The sequence below is a fragment of the Nanorana parkeri genome, unplaced genomic scaffold (assembly GCF_000935625.1).
Source record: "Nanorana parkeri isolate BGI_ZX_2015 unplaced genomic scaffold, ASM93562v1 scaffold90, whole genome shotgun sequence".
NCBI lineage: Eukaryota > Metazoa > Chordata > Amphibia > Anura > Dicroglossidae > Nanorana > Nanorana parkeri.
The window spans coordinates 2,461,506-2,473,035 of record NW_017306358.1 but is presented as its reverse complement, the minus strand read 5'-3'; the positions used below and the strand labels follow the sequence as shown (position 1 = coordinate 2,473,035).

The 11,530-nt window shown below is 45.2% G+C and overlaps 1 protein-coding gene across 1 annotated transcript in view; it reads left to right on the top strand.

Moving 5' to 3' along the window:
* Positions 1 to 4,035: 4,035 nt before the first annotated feature.
* Positions 4,036 to 11,530, top strand: part of LOC108783832 (protein unc-93 homolog A-like) — a 108,810-nt gene continuing 101,315 nt past the window's right edge. The window contains exons 1-2 of the mRNA XM_018552509.1: positions 4,036 to 4,051; positions 5,031 to 5,245. Of these exons, the coding sequence (XP_018408011.1) occupies positions 4,036 to 4,051; positions 5,031 to 5,245 (231 nt within the window). The remainder of the gene's footprint in view (positions 4,052 to 5,030; positions 5,246 to 11,530) is intronic.

Below are 11,530 nucleotides of genomic sequence, written 5' to 3'. Positions count from 1 at the left end.
TATGCCAGCAATGTACACGGTGTGTGGATGATGCCGGCATATGCAAATCCTGGATACAAAACACAAAAACTTACTTTTTTTTAGTTGCCTCTCAGGATCCACGTTTTTTTTTTAAATGGCTGCATGACTGCTGTGTACAGTGGGAACTACAGTGTAGGCAGTGGCGGATCCACGGGTTATAATGGTATTGCTGGGAATCGTAGTTCTCTATAGCTGTTGGCAGTCTTCATTGCTGTATAATGCATTATTGCTGGGATTTGTAGTCCTCTATAGCTGATGGTATTCTGCATTGCTGTATAATGGATTGCTGGGATTTGTAGTCCTCTATAGCTGATGGTATTCTGCATTGCTGTATAATGTATTATTGCTGGGATTTGTAGTACTCTATAGCTGATGGTATTCTGCATTGTTGTGTAATCAGGGGTGTGGAAATTTTTTTTTTTTAAACGACTTTTCCAAGGGCTTAAGCGGGGGCCGAATCTACTTGCCCTGCATGACAATCTACTTGTCCCAATACAAAAAAATAGTTTTAATCAAAACTAGGGATGCACCAATGCCGGTTTTTCGTTATCAAGTACGAGTACCGGTATTTTGCTTTTGGTACTCGCTGATACTGAATACCAATACCGGTGCTTCCACTGGCATGGAGCAGGCTTCCCGGGTAATCAGGAAGCCGGCAGCGGGTAATGACATGCCAACCGGCTTCCTGATTGCCCGGGAAGCCGGCTGCATGTTGTTTGGCCGGCTTAATTGTGGTTGGCCGGGAAACCGTCTTAAATAAAATATTAACCATTGTGTAAGCAAAACTTAATTTTCTGGCAGTGCCCCTCCCGAGAATAGACTCTGGATCCGCCCCTGAGTGTAGGGAGTGTAAAAACTCCTTCTCTCCATGCATATGCATTTATTAATATTCATAGTGGTACCACCACCTGGGCGGTGCAGAGTGACCGGGAGATTTTTTTTTTTATACCTGTGACTACAGTTGGAGGATTGTTGTCAGTGATTGCTAAAGAAATCCGTTATATTTGTCTCCAGTAATCACCCAGAACAAAATATAACAGATTTCTTTAGCAATCACTTACAACAATCCTCCAACTGTAGTCACAGGTAAAAAAAATCTCCCAGTCACTCTGCACTGTCCCCGGACAATATGTATCTAAACCACTCTGTGAAACTGATATACCCCCCGACAGGGGCAGACTGGGCCCCCCAGGCCTCTCTGATGCCTCTACAAATGGCCCCCACCACCGCAACCACTTAATCTCTCCCCTCTTGGACGAGAGGGGAGAGATTAAGTGGTTGTGGCGGCGGGGAGAAGAGAAGAAGCACCCGATTCAGCGATCGGGCTCTTCAGTGGCCATGGCAGTTTCCTCCGCCCACCTCAGCTGCCATGGGTGGGAGAGAGAGACTGCCAAACTGCAATTGGGTAGCTTGTGCTGCGTGGGAGAGAGGGCACCACGAGCCGACTGGACATACAGGCAACCTCGCTCTTTCCCCACCATCAACAGGAAATAGGTCAGAGCAACTGTAAGTCCCTGTACTTTCTGTGTGACTTCTGCACTGCGTTACATACTGACCGCTGACCTCTACATTACACCGCTGACCTCTGCACTCCGTACTGACCTCTGCACTCCGTACTGACCTCTGCACTGCGTTACATACTAACCCCTGACCTCTACATTGCACTGCTGACCTCTGCACTGTGTTACATTCTGACCTCTACATTGCACCGCTGACCTCTGCACTGCGTACTGACCTCTGCACTGCGTTACATACTGACCTCTACATTACACCGCTGACCTCTGCACTGCATACTGACCTCTGCACTTTGCGTCACACCGCTGACCTCTGCATTACACCCTGACCTCTGCATCACACCCTGACATCTGCACTCTGCATCACACCCTGACATCTGCACTCTGCATCACACCCTGACATCTGTACTGTGCGTTACACCCTGTCCTCTGTACTGTGCATCACAGCGCTGACTTCTGTACTGTGCGTCACAGCGCTGACTTCTGTACTCTGCGTCACACCCTGACCTCTGCACTCTGCCTCAAACCCTGACCTCTGTACTGTGCCTCACAGCACTGATCTCTGCACTCTCGTCACAGCGCTGACTTTTGTACTCTGCGTCACACCCTGATCTCGTACTCTGCATCACACCCTGACTTCTGCACTCTGCAGCATCACACCCTGACCTCTATACTGTGCATCACAGCGCTGACTTCTGTACTGTGCGTCACAGTGCTGACTTCTGTACTGTGCGTCACACTCTGACCTCGACACTACATACTGACCTCCGATGTCTACATTACACCGCTGACCTCTGCACTGTGCATCACACTGCTGAACTCTGTACTGTGCGTTACACCACTGACTTCCGTACTGTGTGTCACACCGCTGACTTCTGCAAAGTGCATCACAATGCTGATCTCTGTACTGTGCATCACACTGGTGATCTCTGTACTCTGTATTACACTTCTGACCTCTGCGTTACGCCACACACACCCATGCATTAACAGACAGGATTAGTGCTGTACAGTACGCACAGTGCTGTACACTACATCTCACAGCTCATCTTGCTGCTCCAGCCATGTTATTGGTTGCTGCTTATTAGTATTTTAAAGAAGAGCATTCTGTTGCTTTACCTGCTGTAAAACTACAGATCCCTGCAATCCATGCACAGCTGGTGTATGTTCTCCTACATATAAAAAATGTTATTGGGGCTTTCTCTGTGATCCAAAGATAGATCAACAACCATATATAGTATTTCCATAAAAACATAATGTATTGAATATACAGTGCTAATACATTTCATTGACATAAAATTATTTTAAAGTTCATTTACCGGGTGTTCGCATTGGACGGGTCTTTTCTGCCCGTGCGTGCCCGTCCGTGCCGTCCGTCCGTTTTTCTACTACGGGCGGACGGCAGCTGGTTAAACAACCATCTCCTATAAACCCACATTAGTTACATAGCAGTTCTGGCTTGAACCTTTCCAAAAACAATAATATTTTGGCTCCAGGAAAATCCACAATTGATCATTGTACAGAGGCCAATAACATGGCAGCATGCTGAAGCAGCAGGATGAGCATTACAGAGCTATGAGATGCATGTGATTTGTGACTTGACTACAGAGGAGCAGTATGTTGCGCACTTCATGCACCAGGAATGGATTAGCACAATCATACATATTGTATATATAGATATATTCTTGCTGCTTTACATTATACTATAATTTCAAAGATTTGTAGTCCTCTGTAGGTGTTGGTTTTTGCATTGCTGCATAATACATTGCTGGGATTTGTAGTCCTCTATAGGTGGTGGTATGCTGCATTGCTGTATAATGCATTGTTGGGATTTATAGTCTTCTATACTGTAGTTGGTGGTATTATTCTGCATTGCTGTATAATGTATTGCTGGGATTTGTAGTCCTCTATAGCTGATGGTATTCTGCATTGCTGTATAATATATTATAATATATTGCTGGAATTTGTAATTATCTATAGCTGAGGGTATTATTCTGCATTGCTATTTAATGTATTACTGGGATTTGTAGTCCTCTATAGCTGATGGTATTATTTTGCATTGCTGTATAATGCATTGTTGGAAGTTGTAGTCCTCTATACCTGATGGTATTCTGCATTGTTGTATAATGTATTGCTGGCATTTGTAGTCCTCCCTAGGTGGTGGTATAATTTTGCATTGCTGTATAATGTATTGCTGGGTTACAGTGGTGGAAGACTGTGCACCCTAAATTATCTTGATCACTGTCACAGGAGACCTATAAAGGGACAAGGCAAATGGGTGGAGTAGGGCAATTCCTTTATGAGGAACTGATTGTGGAATGGCTGGAAAAGAGAGGGACGTACATGCTCTAATGCACTTGTAAGCATGCTGCTAATAGAGGTAGGTTTGTGCATGCTACCTAGGCAGAAATCTCCTATAATGACCCATCTTACATCTAACTTCTGGGCATAGGGAGCATTGTGGGAACCAATTATCTGAGCTCTCATTTTGTGAACTCGTAAGATGTCTCTCCCAAGAAGTAAGATTACCTGTGCCGGAGAATCAAGTTCTGGTTTTAGGTGCACTATGCATTTCAAATGTGGGTGGTGAACCTCTACATCTGGTGTAGAAATTTCAGATCTATGATCAGGGATCTGATTGCATTCGATAGGAGTTGGTAAGGACAAGCATGTCTGTCTGTTAAGAGACTCAACTCGGTAGCCAGATGCTCCCCTCCCTGCCATCTCCACTATTCCTGAACAGGTTTTTAGGGAGTAAAGAATGATGGGACTTTTAAATAGGGATGGGCTTGATGTTCGAGTCGAGTGTGAGTTCGACTCGAATATCGGCAGTTTGTGTGTTCGGCGAACACACAAACTGTCAGGGCGTTCAGCGGGCTGTTAGCCCGCTGAGCTCCACACAAGCCACTGTGCACGGCACAGTGCCATGTGAGCCCTAATTGGCTAAAGCCTTGCACCTGACCACTAGCGAAAGAACACCAACTTCACTTGTTGAGGCTGCCTGGCTTCCTAACCAGTCAGGAAGCCAGGCGGTGAGTGATGAGGTGCCGTCCGGCTTCCTGATTGGTCAGGAAGCCAGGCTGCATAGCAACAAGTGAAGTTGGCTTCCTAGCCAATCAGGAAGCCAGAAGGCGGGTCATAACCCACCACCTGGCTTCCTGACTGGAAAGGAAGCCAGCTCCATGCTCCCTCTGACCAAAAGTTCTGGTATCGGTGGTAAGTATTGGAGCATTTGGTACTCGTCCAAATTGTCTGTATCGGCACTGATACTGATACTAGTATTGGTGCATCCCTAATTTTTACACAGGGGTCTTTTCTTCCGTTGAAGGTCTCCTTCTAAAATCAATATTTAATCCAAGTTTGTATGCTTTTCTATATAACTGTGCTCTAGTGTTGCAGTATATTTTACTTTTTTAAACATTTTTTATTATGAGGTGATGTTTTTTATCACTTTGCTTCACATTTCATTGCCCTATGTGTTTTTTTTTTTCCCTCAAGGAACTGGGATACTTGCTGTCTTGCTTGTAATTATATTCCTGGATAATATTGACCTAAAAGAAGAAGAACCTGGAAAAGCTGACAAGAGAGAATCATTTTGGATAAAAATATTGGCAACATTTAGGCAACTTCAAGATAAAAGACAAGCTCTTCTTATTCCTCTAACAATGTGGAGTGGCTTTGAACAAGGATTTCTCGCTGGAGACTTCACAAAGGTGCTGTATCTAAAACTATCAATCAGTCTGCCCTAATATATGTTATATATATATATGCACAGTATAGAGTTACATAATATGTACCGTATTTTGCGGTCCATAAGACGCACCGGACCATAGGACGCAGGGATGTCCGGCGCGCCTTATGGAGCACTCGACAGACTGTAGCTTCTGACACAGCTTCTATGACAGAAGCTGTGACAGAAGCTGTGACAGAAGCTGCAGTTACTGACCGCTGAGACAGGTGGCGCTGTGATTACAGCGCCACGGTCTCAGTGATCACACAGAGTAGACGAAGAAAGTCCGTTCTTCGTCTGCTCTATGGTGATCTCCATCGTCGCCGCTGCTCGGTTTTAATATGAGTGATCTCATTAGATCACTCGTATTAAACGAGCAGTAGCTCCTACTGCTGAATACGATCGCCGCCGCCGCTGCTCGGCTTTAATACGAGTGATCTCATTAGATCACTCGTATTAAACGAGCAGTGGCTCCTACTACTCGCCCGGCGCCCGAAACTGCATGTCTCGGGCGTCGGGATTCGCTCCATAAGACGCAGGCATATTTTCCCCCTCCTTTTGGGGGGAAAAAAGTGCGTCTTATGGAGCGAAAAATACGGTAATTACAAGTTACTATACAATGTGAGGGTGTTAGCTCGGCAGCAGGTGTGTGAGACTCCCTGGATGAGTTTCTCACACAGTAACCAGGCACAGCAATGATTTTTCTGGGGAAAACACACGTGCAGTTTATTTACACTATTTACAAAGAGAAAGTCAGCAAAACAAAAAAAAGCATGAAAATAAATCCTTGCCTCTTGGAGACTTACTACACACAGTTTCCCTTAATGACCACCTAACTCCCTGCTTAACCAGTTGACATCCGCGGTGTTAAACCCCCTTCCCATCCAGGCCATTTTTCAGTATTCAGCGCTGCGGTACTTTGACTGACATTTATTCCGTCATGCAACGCTGTACTGAAATGAATTTTATACCCTTTTTTGGGGACAGATAGAGCTTTCTTTTGGTGGTATTTATTCACCACTGGGGTTTTTATTTTTTACTATATTAAGGAAAAATTACCGAATTTAAAAAAACAAAAAAAACAGTTTCCCCTATATTAAATGATAAAACATTTATTATTACCCAATTTTTTGGTAAAATATAAAAGATGGGGTCACGTCGGGTAAAAGGACACCAAACATGTCAAGCCTTAAAATTGCGTGCGCGCGTGAAACCTCAAGAAACGTTAATACCCAAAATTGGCCATAGGCGACGCTTTAAAAGCGGTTACCGCTCATCAGTTTAGTGTTATCAGTGATTGATGGCCCTAAAATGATTCGCCGCGCCGCCCCACCCCGCCAATGCAGCAGTGCCGTCCGTCCGTTTTTTTACAACGGGCTAACGGCAAGTGGTTAAAAAACTGCCACACAGGGTTTCTCACCACCAGGGCCGTCGTCAGGGGGGTAGTACCATTTCTGCTGCTGCCTGCCTGGAGGGGAAAGGTAAGTGTTTCCCAGCAGACAGAGGCCCCGGGGATGGTGGGGGTTGTGATAGAGACTGGGGGGAGAGAAAGAGACAGATCGGCCGACGCTGGGAGCTTCCTAGCATTGGCGGTCTGTCTCTCTCATGCTTCCCTCCCTCCTCAGCATGGTCGGTCTGTGTCTCACTCTTTCCCCCCTCCTCCTCCCCTCAGAGAAGGGGGTGGGGGAAAGAGTGAGCGAGACCGATGGACACTGAGAGGAGGGGGGGGGAGTGAGCAACGGACAGAAATGATGGAGCTACGTGCATGCCTACCTGACAGACTCCCCCCCCGCCCCTCCTCAATCACATGTTTTATTCAGAACAGCAGAAAACTGGTTGTCAGGTACAATATGGACATTTTAATACAGAATGCACATTGAGGACATTGGAGTATGAGAAGGAGCTGAATACAAAGTGACCCCAGTACCACATTATAGAGGACACAACCTTCTATAGTGATAATAAAGTGCAGGTGCAAACACTGGGATCTGTGTAAAGGTGGCCATACACCTTACAACCACCGCACGACTTTTGTTGTGCGATGGTTGTAGGGTAATTAAAATGTAATATGACCTGCCCATCATGGACAGGCAGATCGTACCTGCGATCATCGCAAGTCCTCCCCGCTGAGGGGAGGGCTTGCAAATGATTGCAATGGTGAGCGGGCAGTGTGCGCTTGCGTACCTCGGGTCGGGCGGCTTTTCGTCTTGCGAAAATCGTATGATTTTCGGCGGATTTTCTAGCTTGCTCGTTATACGAAAATCATCGTACGATCGCAGGATCACCCGCGATTATCGTACGATAATCGTCAGGTGTATGGGCAGCATAAGAACATAAGTAGAAAGCACTGAGAAGAGGGGGAGGGGAGAGAGTGAGAGGCCCAGAACCTGTGTGCTGAAATTTCTTTACATTAGCGAAATGGATTATAATAGGGAATATTACAATGTAATGCATGGGTGTGGAATTCCTATCGCCAAACGCCCAGGACAGGGAGTCCTGGGCGCCGAGCGAGTAGTTTTTTTTTCTACATTGAGGGCCAGTTCACACCACAAAGGCTGTGTTCCAGAGTGTTCGACCTCTGGAACGCACTGGAAGGCAAGCCGGCTCCCTGCATTCAGGGGTGGGAGGGGGCGTGGCGGTGCATTGAAATCAATGGCACCGCAGTCACGGCTGCAGTGCGATCGCCCGGAACGCAAGCACACTAGTGCCTGCATTCCGGTCCAGTGCGATCTGCAAAAATACTGCAAGCACTACTTTTGCATATAGCACTGGACTGGAACGCAAGCACTAATGTGCCTGCGTTCTGGGTGCGGGCGATTGTACTGCAGGGAGCCAGCCTGCTTGTGTTGCAGAGGTTGATTATGTAGCTTCATATTATTTTGTATTGCTGTATAATGTATTGCTGGGATTTGTAGTCCTCTCTAGCTGGTCTCATCACTCCCTCCCCTGGCTGCCTCTCCTCTATATTAAAAAAAAAAAAATTGCCGCGTGCAGCGCTAGAGTGTTCGGGTTTCACTTGAAGAAAAGGTGGCAACCCTATTGAACGCCCTGGAACACAGCCTTTGTGTTGTGAATCGGCCCTTAACCCTACTTCGGGCAGGCAGCAAGGCTAAATGTAAAGTGGGAGCCATTTTGTACAGGTGATCTTGAGCGGCAGTACAGCCATCCAAAATCACTTGTAACCAGCCTGATTCTCCCTCTCCAACCCCTCCCCTCTCTCTCTCCGGTGGCAATGTCCCCAGCCGCTCCCTCTAATATCGCTCCCTTTCTCTCTGCCCGCTGGATCCCTTTCTGCCGTGCTCTTTGGGGTCTCCCGCTCTTCTGGAGAACCCGGGATCACGGCAAACTAGATCAGGATGGAGAGCGGGGAGCAGAGTAGAGAATGTCCATTTTCTGCTCTGCTCCGTGTGAGCAGTGACACACGAATGCTGTACTCACAGACTCCTGTCACAGGATAACAAGCACAGTGCTGTGCTAGAACTCCTGTGTTGGAGGTGACGGGTCAATAAAGAGAACCTGTCACCTCCAAATGCTATCACACAGGGGCTTGTTAGCTCCTGTATAATATCAGTGAAGTCAAGTGTGTGTGTGTGTGTGTGTATCATCTAGAAGTTTCTTGAATCTATCAACGCTATCACGGATACCACTGCCTGTGAAAGGGAATGTAACAATTTTTCTACTCTCACAGTAAAAAAAAACCTTTATGTACTCTAAGATTGAACCCCCTTTCTTCTAACTTCTTGTTGTGTCCTCCTGTTCTCAATATAGTTCTCAGTATATACAACTTGTTTCGAATATTGTGGTCCCCATTGATGATTTTGAATACTGCAATAAGGTCTCTCTTAATCGCCTCTTTTCTAAGGTGAATAAACTTAATTTTTTAAGGCGGTCTTCATAACTCAGGCCTTCTATCTCTTTAATTATTAGCCCTTCTCTGAACTCTCTGAAGTCCGAGGACGTCTTTCTTGAGAAAGATGAGGCCGAACCAGTGATTTATAAAGTGGAAGTATTACTCTTAGATTCCTTGCTACAATCTCTCTTCTAATGCACAACAGTATGCTGTTTGCTTTGTTGGCTGCTGCTTGGCATTGCATACTATTGCAAAATATGTGATTTATGAGCACCCCCAGATCGTCCCCTCACCGTCCGTCCCTGCAGTCAGAGATGATCAGAAAGTAAGAGGATCGGTAGTATGTTTCTGCTCACTTCCCGATCAACTGACGTGTGACTGTTTCAATGTCGCACGTCAGCTCTAACTATGGGGATGAGTGTAATTCACTCACCCCATAGTTCAACTTTAAGCTGACTGGCCTATAGTTCCCCTTTGTACTTAATTTGCCCTTTTTGTATATTGGTATCACATTCGCTTTTTGCCAATCAGCCAGTACCATACCTGCCATGAGAGTGTCGATAAAAATGTTGTACAATGGTCTGGCTATGACCTGGCTAAGTTCCTTTAGTACCCTTGGATGTAACCCATCAGGTACTAGGGATTTGTTTACATTTAATCTTTCTAGCCTCTGTACTACTCTACTCTCCAACAGCCACTGAGGTACGGTAAAACTTTTGTTACTATTTCTGCAACTGATGCCCAGATCACTGTCCACGTCTGTCTCATCTGTAAAAACAGACAAAAATAATTTTTTTACGCATTAGCTTTTCTCTGTCACTGGTTGCTAACTTCCTCTCATCACCCATTATGGGGTCTACATGGTCTGCCCTTATCCTCTTGCTATTTATTTATTCATAAAGTTTCTTGGGGTTCCATTTGCTTTCTGTTACTATGTGTTCCTCATATTCAATTTTTACAGCCCTGATTGCTTTTTAACATCTGTTGTTGCATTCCCTGTAGTCTTGGAATGCCATTGTTGACCACTCTGACTTATATTTTTTGAAAGCCATATCATTTTCCCTTATGTGTTGTTTAACCTTGCTAGTTAACCACCCTGGTGTAACTTTCACTTTTTTTTTTATTTAATGGTGAACAGAATGGACTGGGCAATTTTGTAATTTATGATTTCATTGATACTTCCCATTTGATGTGGAAATCAGGGACAATCCCTAGATTGTCCCTGATTTCCACATCTGCAATCAGCTCTGTGTTATTTTGTAATTAATAAATCTAATAGAGCATTTTCCCTCATTGGAGTTTCCACCAATTGTCCCATAAAATTATCTGGGAGAGTGTTCAAGAAGTAACGGGCCGTTCTTGAATTTGTAGTTTCATTTGCCCAATCTATATTTGCATAATTAAAGTCCCCCAATATTATATCATTGGCTTGCCTTCCCGCTACTTCTATCTGTGACAGTATATGAGTCTCCTCCTCCTCCCCAGCATTCGGACGCCTGTAACATATTCCCACCAGTACTTTCTTATGCTTCATTTCCATGTTTATCCATAGTAATTCAGCATTATCTCTGTTTTCCTTCACTATATCATCCCGTACATTCACTGCCAGGTCATTCCTGACATACAGGCATATTCCTCCCCCTGTTCTTCATTCCCTTTCCTTTCTAAATAGAGAGTATCCCCTAGTTGCTGCCTAGTTATGTGAGCCATCTAGCCATGTTTCTGATATTCCCACTAGATCATATTCCTCTATGAGTAGTAAGAGTTTAATTCCTCTAATTTGTTAGCCAGGCTTCTAGCATTGGTGAACATGTATTAGAAGTCTGTACTTGAGCAAACATTTTTCTTGTTGCCTATAATCTGGCTACTGCTGCATCCAGATTCCAGATTTTGTGCATTTGATTTTAGTACTATAGAATTCCTGTTCTCTGTTGAGGTCACCTTACTTTCCCCTAATTCCCCCTCTACTATTCGCCGTGATTGATCTCAGGCTATTGCCTGGCTTAGTCCTTTTTAATCCCTCCCCCCAGAATCTAGTTTAAAAGCTCCTCTAATCTTTTTATCAGCTTCTCCACCAGCAGAACTGCACCCTCCCCATTTAGGTGCAGTGAATCTCTATTGTAGAGCCGGTAGCCGACTGAGAAGTCAGCCCAGTTCTCCAAGAACCCAACCCCTTCCTTTCTACACCAGTTTCTCAGCCACTTGTTCAGTTCTCTAAGCTCTCGCTGCCTCTCTGGTGTGGCCTCTTGGTAAAGGAAGTATTTCAGAAAATTCCACCTTGGAGGTCCTTTTCTTTAGTGTCTTACCGAAGTCCCTGAAATCTTTCTTCAGGACACTCCATCTTCCCCCGACTTTGTCATTGGTACCAACAATCTGGGACACACATAACTGCCATCCTTAATATGCAGAGATGATTTT